The 19,531-nt window shown below is 37.8% G+C and overlaps 1 protein-coding gene across 27 annotated transcripts in view; it reads left to right on the forward strand.

Moving 5' to 3' along the window:
- SOX6 (SRY-box transcription factor 6) overlaps nt 1-19,531 on the forward strand; it is a 449,851-nt gene that overhangs the window by 183,895 nt on the left and 246,425 nt on the right. For all 27 annotated transcript variants that reach the window (XM_077818342.1, XM_077818361.1, XM_077818360.1 and 24 more), the window contains one exon: nt 6,975-7,185. In XM_077818342.1, the coding sequence (XP_077674468.1) occupies nt 6,975-7,185 (211 nt within the window). The remainder of the gene's footprint in view (nt 1-6,974; nt 7,186-19,531) is intronic.

Genomic DNA, 19,531 nt, shown 5'->3' on the forward strand with positions numbered 1-19,531 from the left:
AGCTTGTTCTTCTAATTGGAATGCACGCAATGCAGTCAGTTGCAGATACACAGGATATGCTAGTGGGATAGCTATAAAATGTCTTTTGTAGCTTTTTCCTTTTTAACTTTGACATCTTTCTTATTAGTAGGGTCTTTCAGAAATTATTGTCCCAAATGCATAGCCATTTAGATTTTTCTGACATAGTTCTGCTATTATTAGATAAGGTATTTACACTGGACTGGCCTTCAGTCTTTCCATTTGCCCATTTAATCCCTTGAATACCTTTCAGCTTGTGCAGTTTTCCTGTTGACTCCTCAGCTATTCTGTTTCCAATTGCTAATTTCAGAGGCAAATGAGTTTCAGGAATTCATCCTTGGGGGCGGGAGGTGTCTTTAAAGTGCCAGTTCAGTTTTGGAACTGTGAATGGGGAAGTCCTTATGTTGATCCCAATTCTGGGGATTCCAGAGCCATCAAGTCCCGGGAACACAGGTTTTTATTCCTCTCAGGATTTTCTCCTAAAGTGGTTTATTGTAAATTATTACTTGAACCAACCCAATTTCATGCTCACAGGTTATCACTTCTTCTCTACCCAGTAAATATATACATTTTCACAGGAGCAAATTCTGTCCCTTCCCCTTTGTGGGGATGTAGGTTTGTGGGCAAAGTGCAAACATTGTGGTTCCGCATGCTGTTCAGTTGTGTTAGGATATGGAGACATTAGCATATATAGGCTTCAACCTTTGCATCCCAGGGAACATCTGTGCTGGACTCATTCCATGAATGCCATCAAGGTGGGGCAGGGTGTTAGGTGCTAGAACTCTGTTATTTCTGCTTACTCTATAGATTAGATGAGTCTATTATCTCCAGCTAAGAGGTATAAATAAAGTTAGCATCCTTCTCTGAAGGCCTGGTGCAAAACCCATTGAAGTCAACAGAATGACTCCTAAGGACTTCAGTGGGCTTTGGGTCAGAAAGAATTAGGATGGACTGAGAAGCTCTGCAGGGAAAAAGCCAAGCTCTGGGAGTAGGTTTAGGCTGAGACTTATGCTTTGCTTTTTGTTGCTGTTAAGAACATAAGAATGGCCATACAGGGTCAGACTAATGGTCCATCTATTCCAGAATTCTATATTCTGACAGTGGCCAGTGCCAGATGCTTCAGAAAGAATGAACAGAACAGGGCAATTTATTGAGTGATCTATTCCCCGTCATCCAGTCAGGTGACAGTCAGAGGTCTCGGGACCACTGGAACATAGGGTTGCATCCCTGACCATCTTGGCTAATAGCCATTGATGGACCTATCCTTTGTGAGTTTATTGAATTCTTTTTTGAACCCAGTTATGTTTTTACTGTTATACTGATGTTTAAGTTAACAATAAAAGCAAACCCCAGGAAGATGGTACATTTTAAGCACTAAACCAATATATGTGTGCTGCGTAGAGAGAGACTGTGTGGATGGCTGCTCAGAAGGGATTTGGGGACTAAGAGAGGTGTTGCAATTTTGCAAATCCACCAGCTGGATTCCCAGTCCTTGCAGATGGAGCATGTTTGCAGGCCTACTGCAGCTCTGGTGCTTCAGCAGCGGCCGTGGAGCATTGGCCTTTGGGCAATAATTCCCCTCCCTCCTACATTGCTGTAGTCTTTCCTAGCACACGGCTCAGTCATTTGGGCAATGTGCTGTGAAGAGGATTTGACTCACAGGTAGCAGGGCCTATTTTCCAAAGGATTGGATAACACTGAAACATCTATTATCCTCAGTTTAACCTTAAGCATATTTTTCCTCTTTGCTTCTTTAGAAGAATGTCCTTTTAAATGGCTAATTTTCAAAAATGATGTTATAAAAGAAACATAATTTAGGAGCTCAAGTTTTTCAATGGAAAAAACATTAAAAGATGCTTTCTGGAAAAATTTTTTTTAGGAAGTGTAACATTTTTAATGCCATTGGCGAAGGTCTGAACTTTTCTGCATAAGAAAATCATCATCTTTAAGCGACAAACCACATGGCACCATGACCATCTAAACTCCAAATGTTGTGTATGACACTGTGTTATATAGTTGTTCCTGTCATGAATAACACTGGATCAGGCAAAACATTCATTCAGATCCAGTAGATTGAAAAATAGGGGTAGAGAATTTGACACAATGTCACCTTTCCTTGAATTTGATCTTGGCATGACTTCTGCCATTGCTGCTGCTGTTATGGTGCTTAGTTTTCTATGTTGGTGAATGTCACTAATCACCACTAGGGGTGGCTCCTCCTTGGCACTCTGGGGATTGGGTCTGTTGTCTCGCTGTGTTGTTCTGTGGGACCTTTCTTGCTCCTCAGGACCTGCAGCACCATGTCTTTGTGATTTAGCCCTCCGGCCAACTCACAATAGTCCTCCCCTTCTGAGGTTCCATCAAACTCCTCTACAGCATCCCAAACAGTGTTTAAGTCCACTGCCCTGGCTGAGTCACTCCCTCAGTGACTGGGATGAATGGTCCCGGATATGCTTCATGATCATTGCCCCAACTATGTCACTTGTTCAGTGGCTGATAGGGGAACCAAGGTCCACCCTCTGCTCTGGGTTCCAGTCCAGGGCCATGTCTATGGCAGTGTATGAGGGTTAAATGGTTCCTCTGGCCTACATTAACCCTTTCAGGGTGAGTGTGGGGAGCACACCCCATAACAGTGAACGAATGCATTTTCAGAGTAGCTATCAAATATTCCCTCCTTTGTAGATGATGGTAATAATGCCATGATGAACATATATTACATTGGTAGATGGTGATTTGGCATCACCATCTTCTTGGTCGTCAGTAGACCTTGCCCTACTTGTTTGTTGTTTGTATTGTTCATTCTGCAGTTTTGCACAGCCACTTCTTAATCCTATTAAGGCTGGAGCAGGGTTTTATGTCTGCCATTATTAATTTGTCTAGTCACCATTTTCTTCAGACTTCTATTTCACCGGGGACACTTCACAGCAAATATTCTACTTAGTACTACTTCAGCTCCAAGGGTAGTAAGGTTACTATTGTTGTGAATGGTGTGCATTTGCAGTGGCATTAGGGGAATGGTTCTCAATAGTACTAACACATTTTCTATCAAGCCTTGAGTATATTACTATTATTAGTATTATTTTATTGTAAGTATAGTGCTTGAAACTTACAGAGTTTCTAGACATATTCCTTTCCCCAGACTGTTCACAATCTTATCTAGATAAAATCAACAAAATTAAGACACAGAGCAATAATTTGGGGAAGTGGAGGGCCTGGGTAATTTTTGGTGCAGAGGTTTTAAGAGGGAGATTTGAGAATCCAGTCTTATATCCATTTCAGTGAATGGTACTAAGAGAAAATGAGAGCAGAGATGTAGATGAGGGCCTTGGGCAGTAGACTGAGGAGTTGAGTTTAATACAGCAAGAGAAGAAGCCAATTAAGGGATTCAAAGGTGGGCAACATGGTGAGAGCAACAAAAGGAAGAAATTAGCAGGAGCTCTTTGGTGCTTAGTTTTTAGCTTCTTTGCAAAATACTGATTTCTTCCCATTGCCAAGAAAGATGCCACATTTATTTCTGACATGGCATATAATTTTCATTGTCTAAGTTATGCAAATACCCCATTTGATGTACACAATCCCAATACTCATACATATCAGTATACATGACTATTTTTATCTTAAAATTCATTTGTTTGTTCATTCTTATCTGTTTAAGTCTGTAAAGTTACTTCCAGTTATGTATATCAGAAGTATTCTAATCTTTGTTCGGTAAGAAAATGATATGACCTAAAGACTGAAGGAGCAATACATGAGCGTCCATGTATGCATTATCATATGGTTAGTGTAATTATGTGTACTCATTTGATTTTCTCTGTTCCTTTGAACCTGAAGATAGAAGGAAATTTGGGTGAAAGTGATCATAAAAGATAGATTTCATGATTCTAAGGAAAGGAAGGAGGGAAAGCGGTAGAATAAGGACTAAAAAAAGTAGTTTTTAACAAACTCAGAGAACTGCTAGGTAAGGTCCCATGAGAAGAAAATCTAAAAGAAAAGGGAGTTCAGGAGAACTGACGGTTTCTGAAAGAGAAAATATTAAAGGCACAGCTGCAAACTACCCCATTGCAAAGCAAAGACAGGAAGACTAGTAAGAGGCCAATAGGGTTCCATGAGGAGCTCTGTAATGACCTGAAAATCAAAGAAGAATTATACAGACAGTGGAAACGAATTGCAAAGGATGAATACAAAACAATAGCACAAACATGTAAGGACAAAATCAGAAGGGTGAAGGCAGAAAATGAGTTACACCTAGCAAGGGATATAAAAGGCAATAAGAAAAGGTTTTATCAATACATTAGGCCCAAGAGAAAGATGAAAGACAGTGTAGGTCCTCTATTTAGTGGGGAAAGGGAGCTAACAACAGTTGACATGAAGAAAGCTGAGATGTTTAATGCATATTTTACTTCAAGCATCACTATAAAAATTAATTGTGACCAGATGCTTAACAGAATTAATATTAACAACGGGGGGAAGGGAGTACAAGCCAGAATAGGGAAAGAACAGGTTAAAGCCAACATGAATTGTCAAGTACAAGTCATGCCAAACCAACCTAATTTCCTTCTTGGGACAGGGTTGCCGGTCTAGTGGATTGGGGGAAGCAGTAGACGTGATGTGTCTTGATTTTAGCAAGGCTTTTGACACGGTCCCATATGATATTTTCGTAAGAAAACTAGGGAAGTGTGGTCTAGATTAAATTACTGTTAGGTGGGTTCATAACTGGTTGAAAGTTTGTAGTCGGAGTAATTATCAGTGTGCTACTGTGAAACTAGGAGGATATAACTAGTGGGGTCACACAGAGGTCTTTCCTGGGTGCGGTAATATTCAACATTTTCATTAATGGAGTGGAGAGTTTGCTTATAAAATTTGCATATGACACCAAGATGGGTGGAGTTGCAAGCACTTTGAAGGACTGGGTTAGAATTGAAAGTGACCTTGAAAAATTGGAGAATTGGTCTGAAATCAAGAAGATGAAATTCAGTAATGACAAGTGCAAAGTACTGTGCTTAAGAAAAAAAATCAAATGCACAAATACAAAATTATGAATGACTGGTTAAGTGGTAGTATTGTGGAAATTATAGTGAATCACAAATTAAATAAGAGTCAACAATGAGATGCAATCACAAAAAAGACTAATATCATTCTGGGGTATATAACAAGAATGTCGTATGTAAGACATGGCAGGGAATTGTCTTGCTCTGTTTGGTACCAGTGACATCTCAGTTGGAATACTCTGTCCACTTTTGGGTGCCACACTTTAAGAAAGATGTGGACAAATTGGAGAGAGTCCAGAGGAGAGCAATACAAATAATAAAAGTTTTAGAAAATCTCACCTGTAAGGAAAGGTTAATTGACCAAAAAAAAAAAAAAAAGAGTGAGGAGTGACATGATAAGTCTTGAAATATGTTAAGGGCTGTTGTCAAGGTTCCTTCCCCACTCTGAACCCTAGAGTACAGATGTGGGGACCTGCATGAAAACCCCCTAAGCTTATTTTTACCAGCTTAGGTTAAAACTTCCCCAAGGTACAAACTATTTTACCTTTTGTCCTTGGACTTTATTTTGCTGCCACCACCAAGCGTCTAACAAATATATAATCGGGAAAGAGCCCACTTGGAAATGTCTTTCCCCCCCAAATCCTCCCCAAACCCTACACCCCTTTCCTGGGGAAGGCTTGATAAAAATCCTCACCAATTAGATTCAAAACAGAGGGAATCCCTCTAGGCAAAACCTTAAGTTACAAAAAGACACAAAAACAGGAATATACATTCCATTCAACACAGCTTATTTTCTCAGCCATTTAAACAAAACAGAATCTAACACATGTCTAGCTAGATTACTTACTAAGTTCTAAGACTCCATTCCTTTCTGTTCCCGGCAAAAGCATCACACAGACAGAGAGAACCTTTGTTTCTTCCCCCCTCCAGCTTTGAAAGTATCTTGTCTCCTCATTGGTCATTTTGGTCAGGTGCCAGCGAGGTTATCCTAGCTTCTTAACCCTTTACAGGTGAAAGGGTTTTTCCTCTGGCCAGGAGGGATTTTAAAGGTGTTTACCCTTCCCTTTATATTTATGACAGCTGTGATAAAGAGAATGGTAATCAGTTGTTCTCCATGTCCAGTGAAGGTAGGACAAGTAGTGATGGACTTAAGCTGCAGCAAGGGAGATGTAGGTTAGATATTAGGAAAAACTTTCAAACTATAAGGATAGTTAAGAAGTGTAAAAGGCTTCCAAGGGAGATTGTGGAATGTGTCATTCGAGGTTATTAAGAACAGGTTATACAAACACTTGTCAGGGGTGGTCTAGGTATACTTGGTCCTACCTCAGCCTGGGTGGCTAGACAAGATGACCTTTTGAGGTTCCTTCCAGCTCTATATTTTTATGAATTGGCTTACCTCTTTTGAAGTTGTGGAGCTATGCTGCTTTACACCTGCTGAAGATTTGGCCCAATGTTTTTAATTTTGATCTCTCTTGTGCTTTCTTCATTGATACTAAATGTAAGGGATCAACATGCAAATTGCGCAAACCAGGAGAAGACTCCAGAGGAATTAAAGCATTCATTGAAACAAATTGCAATAGATCATTTCTCACAAAAAAATTAATCTGTCATTCTTTGAGTAGGAAATATTCTGTATCTTAAGAGGGAAGTGTGAAAGCTGAGTCTCATGGACAAGGCAGGGCTTAAGTAAGAGGGGGGGCCATGATCAAACATTGTAACTGAGGCAACTAAACTTCTATAAGACCACCACCTTCCTTAAATTGCATTTTGCCCTGGGGAACTGGGGGATCCCTGCAGGTGCATGGGTAATAGGACCATTCCTTAGCATGGAATTTAGAGACAGTTGTCTAATTTACTGTTGTAAACAGCTCACTGTAATATTTATATACCTTCACTTGTCATCTAATCCAAATATTGCAGAAACAAGTGGAATAGTTTGTGTTTTCATGTGATGTTGTTTCTTTGCAGGAGTCAGAGAGTAATAAGTTATGTTCCCTATATTCCTTCCGGAATACCTCTACCTCACCACACAAGCCCGACGAAGGAGGTCGCGATCGCAGTGAGCTAATGACCAGTGTTAATTTTGGAACTCCAGAACGCCGCAAAGGAAGCCTTGCCGATGTGGTGGACACATTGAAACAGAAGAAACTAGAGGAAATGACCAGGACTGAACAAGAAGGTATGTGCAGGCTAAGACTATTGTAATATATTTTTTCTGACAGATTCTATGCCTTAAAGAATGTGTGGGGTATCAAGAGCCAGAGAAGTGCATAATTGGCAATAACTGGGAAAAAGTTATTCACAGTTACTATGGCAATGGCAGTTTGTGATCCATTAGGCATGTTAGACAGATATCTCTTGTTTTCTAAAACTTTCTGAATTTTAGGTGATGCCTATGAGTCAAAGCAAAGATTTAAGCTTAGATGATGCCTTAGCTTATTTAAAAAATCATGATGAATTTCTAGCTGCTCTCATCATGTTCATGGATACATTTCAGTAATTTTTTTCTCCTTTTAAGAGAAAAATATTTGTTTTAAACAACAGAAGTGCAGAAGAACATTAGTTATTTAATTTTATCTCAGAAATTGTCATCTTTCTTCACTTTATTCATAACAGCTTTTGCATCTAGGAAGGTAGGCAACTGTTCTAAGGGTAAGGAGGAGCTGGCTCTGACCTATAGATCCAGATCTGTGGCTGAAGAAATGCATTTTATAAAACATATGTGCATATGTGAAAAGGAAATACAAAAATAGGGATAAATCATGAGGCAATGAATCACCTTATATTCAGTTCTTAGTCTGAATAATCCTCTGTGACTTAAATGAGAGTCTTGACTGAATAAGGACTAAATAGAATTGGGGAAGTGAGTTCATCCTTCTAGATCTGCACATGGATGGATTCTACACAGAGATCTTCACGTTTCATGTGTAGTGAAGCCTCAGCAGCCTCTATGGCACCATCTTCCCAGTCCCTGAGCCCATGGGGAGACCTGCATAGCATCTGTATTAAAGAAGAGGTGGTTGGTATGTATGTCAGAGTGAGGGTGGGTTAGAGCAGCGGGTGCTCATAACCTAATATCCCTTCACCTAGACTCCAGTGGAGAAGCCACAGTTCTATGTCCTTAGGCTTTTCCTATTCCGCCTCCTTGCCATGGAATTCCTGCTTAGGGAGTGTTCTGGCAAAACAACAACAAACTTTCAGGGAGTCAGAGGATCCTGAAGTAGACACCGTTATGTTTCTGCAGTGGGACAAGTCCTGCCCCCTGCAATGAAAAATCTGGGGAAAAAACATGCGAGAGAAGTACACTTGCAGAGTCTTCCATCTCCCCCATCAATTAGTGGGTATTTCAGGAATAAGGGGGCTGTAACATCCTGGAGTTGAGGATTTGGCTCACAGGCTTTTAAGGGGATGCGGTGAGATCTTCAGGCTCTGTGTAGCAAAGTAGAAATCCATTAAAACTGAAACAACCTATTTCAATATGGGAAAATATGCAGGGAGGTAGATTTATGAAGGTTTCTACATTTCTTGGCATCCTTTTTAAATGACAAGCACATAGTTAACTGTGTTCTAAAGGTGTCATTTCCTAAGCTGGAGAAGCGTCTCCAAAGAATGTCCCAGATTTTTGAGAACCATCTGTCTGTTTTCAGCTGTAAAGATCATTCTTTTAAAAATTATCTCTTAAGTTTGATGGCTAGACAAGAAAACTATTTTAAATTTTACTTTGGCAAAATCATTTTTTACAGTCAGTTAACAGTTGTTCTGCACTCCATGCTAATCAAAGGCTTCTTGGCTCATACTTGCTGCTGGAATTTGAAGTTGTTGTTGATCATACTGACACCACCGCTAAGACTTTTCCAAAAGTACATTGTGTGGAGTGTAAAACCAAATGTGCATAGTTTACAGTTAATGTTTTAATGTGATGGGTTAAGCACTTTAACTTTTCTTCCTACTAATTCTGGTGTCTTTTCTATCCTCACTCTTTATTAGTATATACTAGAGTTGGTTTAATCTAAACAGGTACTTTATACAAAAAAAAAGACAACTTTTTACTGAATGTAAGAGTTCTCCATGCTCCACATTCCCATGAGGAAGAGTGTTTGCATGATTTCTAATATCTTGCTTTCTGAGGAACAGCTAACTCTAAAGCACTGTTCATTTTAATGCCTCTTTATTTTGGCACAAAAGTGGCAGACCACATCTTCATGTTAAATTATTTTCATGTTTTGCCCAGCTACTTTTACAGAGAAAGGTCACTTGACTATTGCAAGAAATAATTGTTAGGCATCAATTTGTACTATTTTTTAATCAATGACTATGGAAAATTAATTTTCAGCAAATATTTGCAGTTGTGCAATGTATCATGCTCCAAAATTTCAGATATTGTCAGTTTTTATATTGGGTAGAAATAGATTGTAATTGCGGCAGATTTGGGTACCTGTGCATGTGAAATAGCAAAATGCTGAATAGACCTGCTTCAGTGTTAACCTGAAAAACGTATGGGTAATGCAAAATGGCGATCCACAACTTTTCACATTTGTTTGAGCTGAATAAAATAAACATTTAAAAACTAGTTTCAATTAAATGTTTTAAGGCTGTGATTTTGCAGTTGACTATGTATGGGCAGACCCTGTGTTTGTATTGAATCAGTTGCAGGAATGAGACATAGGCTAGTAAACACATTTTTTCCTGTAGCATACCCTTTCTTTTAAATGACCAAATAATTGCCTAAGTATAGCTGGGCCCAAGAGGTTTGTCTTTCAGCAAATAACCATCAAAATAGGCTTGTTTAGAGTCCACAGTTCTTCTGAAGATGATATACAGCCAGGGCTGCTGAAAAGTCCTCATACTAAGCCCTGATATAGTCATGACCTAGTTCAACACTGTTCCTAGTCCAGAAAATTCAAAAGCTACTGTCTATTAATTGCTAATTTTGGTAAATGAGGGTCATCATAATACAATAACTCAATGAATTTAGTGGAGAGGAAGTATTAACTCCTAATGCATACTACTATGTTAATTCTGTGGGGCTTTTCTTCTGTGTTTCTCAAAGGACTTTACAAACAAATTAAGTCTCTTATCACTCCAATGATGTAGGTAAATAGTCCTTTTTTACAGTTTTACGTGGAGGAAACTTAGTCATAGGAAGGTTATAGGCCCTTGTTCTACTTCCATTAAGTCAACAGATCAATCGGATTAGGTCCTAGATGGATATTGCCAGATATGGGCTAGGATTAGCGTGAACCTCCAATTCAAAGTGCTTCATAGTTGGGAGTGTGCTTTCAAATATAAAATGTCAGCCATCCCTGTATATGGTTCTTCTAGACCCCACAACAACTCGTAATTGTGAGAAAATGATATGAGTTTAAAGACTTTATCATGTCTAAATAAATATATTTAATCAGAGCCTTTGGCTTCTGAAAATAAGTTGTCTAATCAGAATTTCATTTGAGCAGCTGCGACCGAGGAAGTCAACAGGCATTGCCTAAGAGAATATGGCCCAGCTGGTTAAATTTGGTTGTTGTAGTGATTTAAATGGTCAAGTGCTGCTTGTAATCCAGGACCGTCTGTCTGCAAAGGAAAGAGTGAATGCTTCAGCATAATGTACAGCTGTTTTAATCTTTCTTTAATAATAGTGCTTCAGCCAGTATCATGCCTCGTGTATCACACTACAAACATAAGCACCTCATGCAGGACTAAACATATCTTAGGTCAGTTTCTTGAGTTACATGTAATTTGGAAAAAGACCATCACCTGCAAAACTCAAATAATAATGAGTTCCCAACCCAGGCCTTGTGCAGATTGTACATTAAAACAGCCTGTGACTTAATTTTTAATGATTTGGAAAGAAAATAGATGTGGTAGAATTTAAATATAAAAATAATAAAATTCTATTCAGTGTTTACAAGTCACTTAGCTGAGTACATAAAGACTTGCTGAAATGTGTTCTTGTGCGGTATAAGAGGTCAGAAATGAGACCAGATGTCTAATTTAACTGAGTCATATCAAACATTAAGAGTTTTGGATAATTTCAATATACTAACTTGTTTACATTTTCTATACAAGAAAATGCACTGGACAGTGTTTTGGGGAGGGCTTTTTGTTGATTTTCTTTTAAAAAAAAGAGTGTCTTCTAGTGAAGAAGAAACATTCTTTCTTTTTAGTGTTCAGATGAAGGGTGTACATGTTTGGCACCCTGGTCAAACATATGTTTCCCAATTCCCCTCCACACGCCCCACCCTTCCAATAAGAGAAGTCACTTCCAAAACATAGCTTATTACTGCTCTTATGTGATACATTTCCATTGTTTGGTCTGCCTACTTCGAGGCAAAGGTTCCAATCAGACATTCTGTTGTACCTCATCCTAAGCCTCTAAAAGTAATAATTACTAGCACACATCTTGTCTGTAGGTTACAGGGCAGATTTCCCTTCAGAGTTGATACCAGTGCAACTCCATAGGTATGGAATGCTAGTATGGCCAGTCAGCTGGCACTCCTGAGCTGGAAACTGGACGTGTCATTTCTGCTAAGTGCTAAGCCCTCATTACTCAGGGCCTTGAGTCCTACTTCACTTTTGACCTTGATTCTGTGTGATGTATACAGTATCATTTTTCAGCAAAGCTCAGTTCAAAATTCTAGGACAAGTTTTTTATAAACTGCTTCCCATTCTTGTTTCATCACTGAAGACCAGAGTTGGACATGCTAAAGTCAGAGATTTTTAATTACCATTCAGGGTAGAATTACATACCTCTATATAAATAGCGGTATATTACTGTATCCATCTCTACTATCTGTCATGTATGCAGGTGCTCTCACTCTCCCTAAATATATATGTATCATGGAGCTAACCATGTCTAAATATACATGTCTAAATGTATATTAAATAAATATTAAACACACCTTAATAGATAATATACATGTATATATGTATGACATATGATAGATATGTAAATTACTAAAGCACTATATATGTAGATAATCAGTGTTTTTTCAACTCTCTTTCTTGACCCTTCATTTGCGGGTAAAAATTTGAGAGTTAATACTAAAATAACTAAGAGCAAAGCAAAACAAAACAAAACAAAAAGGTATTTGATAATAGGACTAAAGATGCATACAGAACAAAGTACATGGAAATGTGCGCAATTCACATTGATTTCATTGGGAGTTACACAAAGATATATGACAATTCAGTGTGGTCTATAAGTGTGCTATTGCCATTACATTTCAATTATAGGTTTATGAATCTACTCCGCTTGCAAAAACCGTATATATGCCATACCATACCATACTGAATGAAAGAAATGTTTCAGTTTTACACTGTTTGTTCATCCTCCCACAGGTATTAAAGGATTGATCCCAACAGTATATCCATAAGTAGCCCTTTCAGTTTAGTTTCAAGCAACAGGACTTCCATCACTTCTCTTGGGAGATGTTCCCATAGCCTTAGAGAGCTCACTTTTAGAATTATTTGTCCCTTATATTTAGTTGGAATGCTCTTTTGTTTAGTTTTCTCTGCATGATTCCTAGTTATACCCCCAATGATTACCCTGATAATTTTCCCTCCCTAATTATTTTTTACAGTCTACAGCTACTTGTAGACAACCATCATTTCCCCCCCCCGCCCCTTTGGAAATTCTGGTGAGTGAGTAGATGCTATTCTTTTTTTCCTGAGTTAATATTAAACTCTTATCCCAGCATAGTGTTAGAGGACATAGTGCTCAAGGAGATTTTATCTTTTGGATGAGACAAAGAATTGAGTTCCTAGCTACTTGTCGGCATTGAATATGTCCTTGAACTTTTCTAAAGAGTAATGGCTGGATTTAATTCCAGTTGGACAATTATGTCTCTGCCATGTTCCCACCCCCAATGTTTCCATTGAATAAGGCCACATTCTTGTCTGTCCTAAAATATTTGGCATTTATTAAATAGATATGCATTATATATTCTTCATGGGTTCTGGATGGTTACAGATATATTTTATATTTGAACAGTTTTTTTCATAGTTTTACTATAGTTTGAAGTTAGGATTATCCAAAGTGATAGGAATTAATTGTTTTGTGGTAGCTCCTGGAAGCCCCAACCAAGGCTTGGGGGGCCCCATTGTGCTAGGTACAATTCACATATACTGAACAATTTGCTATATATCAGTCATATACTACCTGCCCTGTTCTCCATGAATTTTCACAAATACTTGCTGGTAATAGAGGGAGGGCCTGATCCTATGCCCATGAAAGTCAGTGGTAAAGTTCCCATTGTCTAAAATGGTGCAGGATCATCCCCAAAAATTTGTGAGCAAATTCCCATCAATTCACAGATGGTCATGTATTCGGTCAACATTTGTACATAGTCTCTTACCTGCTTTTTATCAACAGCTGTATTGTCATGGTTTTTCTGTATTTACTAACAGTTCTTTATTTCAAAAGGAATAAAGCACTTCAGTAACTCAGTCTTTATACAATCACAGCTGATTTGTACTTTCTTCTATTGAATGAGCCTCTTCTCTTTCTAGCATTCCTTTTTTGCCCGGTGTGTTAGATTTGTAGAGGCCTTTCTTGTTCCTCTTTTTATTACTATTATTTATGATTTTTTTCTGGTAGTGCCTCTGGACCAATCAAAAACAGGACCTTGTTGTGCTAGACTGTCTCTGTGCCATAAAGTTCACTGTCTAAATAGACATGACAGACAAAGGGTAGGGCAAAGACATGGAGGACACTTCCCCCTTTCATTCTGTATTTGCATAGCTTACCTCTTTGCTATATGCTGATTGACTGTCTCTAGTCCCCTGTGTTTTTCTCTGCATCTGTCCATTCCCCTTTGAGGTTCTTTTTTACCCTCAAATCTTTGTGTGGTCTCTCACAGTCACTTTAGTCACTCATTTTATACTCATTATAGTAGTTATGGGGGGCTCCAGCCTTGTTTCATACTTGTGGATTTTAAATGTTATTAGCCATACCTTTAAAGAAAGGGACATTATGTCCTATGAAACCATTTCTTAGTAGGCTGAATTCAAATAATTGAGGGACACTAGCAGAAAGCACCCAGTTATCTCAATTGGTTCCTTATTAGAAGTAGATCTAGAATGGCTTCTCCTCTGGTTGGGTTCTCTGCTTTTTGAATCAGGAATTAGTTTTCTGTTTTCTTTTTATTAGGACTCCCAACATTGCTGTCTTTCTTCAGTTAGCTTCTCTGAGCTCCAGCTATAGACTGCCTTGTAGGCAGGAATGGATTAAACTGACCTGAACCTGCATCCTCTAAATGTCAGCACCTCCTGAGTATATCCAACCAGCTCCTCCCCAGTGATACTTCCTCTCTTAGCCTCCTTGAATCTTCTTCTCCATTCCTGTGCCTCTAGTTTCCACCTTCTGTCTTTGCCTGCAACTTCATTAAACCTCTTTCCCTCAGGCCCCACCAGTAGAAAGAGAGAATTTTACATTTTTGACTACATGATAAAATGTCTCAGCTTTTCTATCAAATACTATTTCATCTGTTTGTTGCAGTACACTCCCCTACATTTCTGATGCTTTTTAGGAATCATGTATTCTGTGACCTACCTACCTATGCAATATTTGAATCAAAGACCTATTAGTTACATTTTAAGCACCGTAAGAGCAAATAAGAAAATGCAAGGAGCTGTCTAAACAGCCTGCTCTTCCCTTAGAAGAATCATAAGAGCAAATCCAGTGTAAATGGATACAAATGAAAGAAAATCAGGCTCCCTGGCTAAGAACATGATTGAGGTAACAGCTATAAAAACATGCAAAGCTGCTTCAGTTGTGTGGACTCGGCAGCAGATAACTAAATTCAAACTTCACTGCAGTTTCTAGTGTACTGTGAAGCTAACAATATTATGATCAGAAAATATTTTAAGATAGGAACTGAAGTACATGCTGTAGTCAGGTTTTGATTTAGCAAATTAATATTACGGGCCAAATTGAAACCCGTCTTTTTTACAATTATTAGCTTTAATATAAAAATCTCTAAAGAAAATATTTATGTTCTTTTGATGGCTTCAGCACCATGTACATCAACCTTTATGCAAGTGAATTTTCAAGTTTTTTAGGTGAACAACCTCTGGTTTCTTTCATGACGAACTTTAGTTTTAGTTAGTCCGATTTGCTCTGGCATTCCTGCTGTTTTGTAACAGGGCCTAAAAGTGCTTTAAGTGCTTGTGACTGTGGTAATGAATGAAAATATCTTTCCAGCACTGAGAGTATTGCATTAGATTGAATAGTCACCTTACTCGTAAAAGCACTATTACAGCGGGGCAGCTGTAAGTAAGGATACCGATTTGTGTCCACTGCTTATTTACTGAAAATTGTAAATGTATTATTTATTGAGAGCTCTCCAGACAGTGCTTGTCAGAATAAAAATGTCACCTCTGAGCAAAATGTTATAATACATAATAAAAATGCTAGGCGTGCACTTTAGAGACACAACTAATTAGATTTGCTTTTCTTAAAGAAACGACAGTAAAAATGCTCAGTGTTGTGTACCTTTAAAAGGCTGATATATTCCTTATTTTCCTATACAGTATTTGGTTTGGATACCTTATCATTACTTAAAAATAATGTTGACAACTTTATAATGTTGCTACGCGAAATACAGAGGCATTTGCCGCCTGGCTGAAGGAGGCAGCTACACAATCAGGCTGCCCATCTCAGCTTGCAGGGGGAGCATCTGCTCTCACCTCTGTGGTTTAGTCTGAAAATACAAGATGCCACTTCCTCCATGAGCGATGTTGGCTGGCAGGCTTGTGGAAAACCACCTCCAGTGTAAGCAACATAAAATTATTAAGATTAATCCTCAGCTGTGCTAATTAACCCCAAACAAATTTTACGTTAAGGAAACCATATCTATTCAACATCAGTGTTACTTTTGTTTACTATTAAAAGCCATTAAGCACTGGATGAAATCAGTTAATTCTTTTTAGGTATTTTTATTTAGAAGATATTTTTAATGCTAGTTAAATATTTTTTGGAGATTGTTTCTCCTCCTGAGTGTTACAACATGAAGGATGTCAGGTTAAAAATATGTACTCTCATAGATTGTCTTCTTATGGGCGAGAGGAAATGTGATTTTGAATTTCTCTCTCTAACAAGGAACAATTTAGTTTAGTTTAATAAAATTTAGATCACAGCTTGTTAACAGTATTTTTCTTCTTCAGAGTATATCAGCCAAATTCAGCCCTGCAATAAGAAAGCCTTTTACTTTAACAAGGTTATGTCCTTATGCACGTGGATTCGGTTTGTCCATCTGTTGATCTTACAGCCCTTCACACTGCATTCTGGCCCTGATCCAGTTCTACTGAAGTCAATTGGAGCCTTGTTAGTGACTTCCGTAGGAGCAGGATCAAACCCTACATGAGCTCCTCTTAGATCTGTAATTCAAGTTCTGGCCCAACCTCTGTCTTCTCACGTCCCAGTGTATATTGTATTACTAGTGAACACAAAGTAGGAATCAGAAACAAAACATAATCCAGTTTTCTGGGCTAAATTTTTCTATGCCACCTATACATGTTGTGATGAATCCTTTTAATTTTTGTATCCAGTTAGACAGCTTCCTTCGTTATGTGCTCATTGGCATACTGAACTCCAAGACATAACCAAAACGAAATGAGTTAATAGACATGCATGTCAGAATCCTCCCTTTTTCTTTAATAACATAGCAGAGCAGTCACAGAGCAGTCGTTAAGAGAGATTCATGAAAAGGAGAGCATAATAGTTGTGGTTGATGCACTAGTGTAGGCAAATATTGCATAAACATCCCCAGACAGTTCTGCTAACATACCTCAGTCCTGACCAACAACAGCCATGCTATTCCAGTCTTGGTCTGCTCTTCAGCACAGACAGCCAATCATGCAAAGCCATGCCAAAATGTCCTGTTCTGCAGCATAACGTTCTGGAATTTATTAAATAACTGTTGTCTTTTATTAATCAGAGTGTATTTTTAGTTATATTTGGTTAAGTACCAAGAAGTTTCTGGGCATGGTGCCCTATATATAAACAATTATTTGCTTTCTTCTTTTTTATTGTTGTATTTATTATTAATGCTTTGGAGTGAAAAGAGTAAGGCAGCTTTTACATAACTATTTGCTGTATTTTGAAATGCAGTTATAATGCATTGTTATCAGCTTAAATTCTTCAATCACCTGCTTTTTTCACATGATTCTCAGCTGATTTGATTTGACTTGTATCACACTCTGAGCTGTGGGCATCATCTTTACATCACTTATAGCTTCAGTGAACTTGTACACTGTTTTGCACTTTATCCGTCTGAAAACGATACAAGCAAGTTGACATTTTCATAGTCTAGTATTTTTGAATGCTACAAGGTGTAGTCCTGGAAGTGGCAAAATGTAACTGAAAATTCAGTAGCCCATCCATATATGTGATCTCTTTGGTACAAATTCCTATTAATTTCCCACAAAGTTGAAGGCCAAATTCTGTGTCATTTACGACTATGTTGTATTTGTTGAGGGTACCAATGAAAACAGAATTTTGCTCTTTAAATGTGTCTTTGAATTTATCTGCCAGTCTGATACTTAAAATGTGTCTGGATCCTAGTACAGGTATTAACACTTCCTCTCCTATCTTAAATATGTAACAAGCAGGTTGCCATTAAATATTTACAGTGAAACAAAAACTAACACAAAGGGCAGAGGTTTGATAAAGCATCAGAAGAGCTTGCTAGTGAAAACCAGAGGCACTGGGCCAAATTCATTCATGGAGTGACTCTATTAACTTCGTTACCCCAGGAATAATTCTACCACAGTTTGCATACATTTGCACCATTGTTTTAATATTTTATAGAGGATTTTGAATTGCACAGAAGGAATGTTAAAGACCTAGTACCTGAATGTGTTACCTATTATAATAAGCTTTCTTTATGTTAGATTCTAAGTTTCCTTTATGAACTGTTTTTGTTTTTGTCTATGTAAATTTGTTTGTTGCAGCTTTATTAAATGGTTTTGATATATCTTTAATTAGTCAGTTAATTAATAATTCACTTGGAACATTTGTTTCTGCATGTTTATCATATCTCTTGTTCCTATGGTATAATGTCTTGATAAGGTTATCTTGTCTACTGCATTGCATTGCCTAAATACCAAATCATAGAACAAATTACTGTAAGACATGCAACTTCAGACATCAAATTAAATGTATTGTTAGTGAACAAAAAAAGACAGTTTAATAAACATTTCTATTTAATAATTTCCTCACTTTTCTATCTCCCTGTTAATCTTTATTAGCAAATTTAGCCAGTGTTATACCAGTAGTAAAACACTCTGAAAACATTGTTTTAATTCAGTTTAAGAGTATATCACGAACTCAGAAAGAAACCAGGTAACTGGAAAGCACTGTATTATTATAATGCGGAATGGCTGCAGGATTTTAGTTCTATTAAGACTGAAATTTGTAACCTATAATAGTCCAGGCTTTTTTTGTGTATTTTTCTACTAAATCATTTTTTTAAAAAGCCAAAAAGAGACTATAGGATTTGAAACACAGTGGCCCTGAAGTGATGGGAAAATGGCCAAGGTGTCACGGCTAATTTCTGACCCTGCTGTATGAGTTCTGCTGTTCCTTATTCCCCTTGTCAGTCTGTGAATCCCTGAGGCTGTACAAACTGGCCTAACATCACTCAACTCCAGTTTTATATCCTCTCTTAATAATGTTGAGTCTATTCTGTCCAGCTTTGATTCAGACAACCTGCTTGTCTTGAAAAAGTGATATATTTAATCAGTGGCTCTGTCTTCAGCATAGCTCCCACTGCGTGAGACTAGAGCCAAAGAGTAGTGCAGTGGCCTGTCACTTCTGTTTGAATAGGTAATGTGGAGCCGTTCAGCCGAAGAGACAGGAGCTGGAACTGCTTGTTAGGACACATGATCAAAAGCCACTCTCTGCTTTCTGCCAATCAAGCCTCATGTCGCCTTGTGGGGCAGACATTAAATAGATTTTTCTGCTGTACACGGTGGGCACTTTGCCAGTTTGACATGTGAACTGTTACAAAAGATATCAGAGTTTCCACTGCTTGCTGACTGCTTTTAAATATTACCAAGCTCTTGCTGTCCAAAGTAGAATATTTTAAATACTGTATTATCATAAATTTCCAGCAGTATTACTCAGTTTCTTTCATGCTCCAAACAGTTTATAGATGTTTTTGGAAGCAAAACCAGAAGTTAATTTTCTGAAAAGAAAAAAAAAAGCCAACCCCCCCAAACTGTTGAACAACTGTATGACAAATAGATTTGAACAAGATGATTATGTCTGAGAATTATGGTGAGTTGTCTGTTTTCAGTGTTGTGCTTTTGAATATTGTTTCTATTTTTTGCTGTTTTAACATTATTTAATTAGATTTTCCTAGTTTAGCTCATAGCAATATTTTTTGTTGTGATATGTTTGTGTCTAGGGATATTAAAATTGATTTATTTTGTAAATTAAGTAGATTTTATTTATTGTGTTTTTTGGCTGGTGGTGCAAATTTAAATACTGTAAAATGGCCCAGTAGATGTTCTTATTTACACTTTGC

Source organism: Eretmochelys imbricata, chromosome 6 (assembly GCF_965152235.1).
Source record: "Eretmochelys imbricata isolate rEreImb1 chromosome 6, rEreImb1.hap1, whole genome shotgun sequence".
NCBI lineage: Eukaryota > Metazoa > Chordata > Testudines > Cheloniidae > Eretmochelys > Eretmochelys imbricata.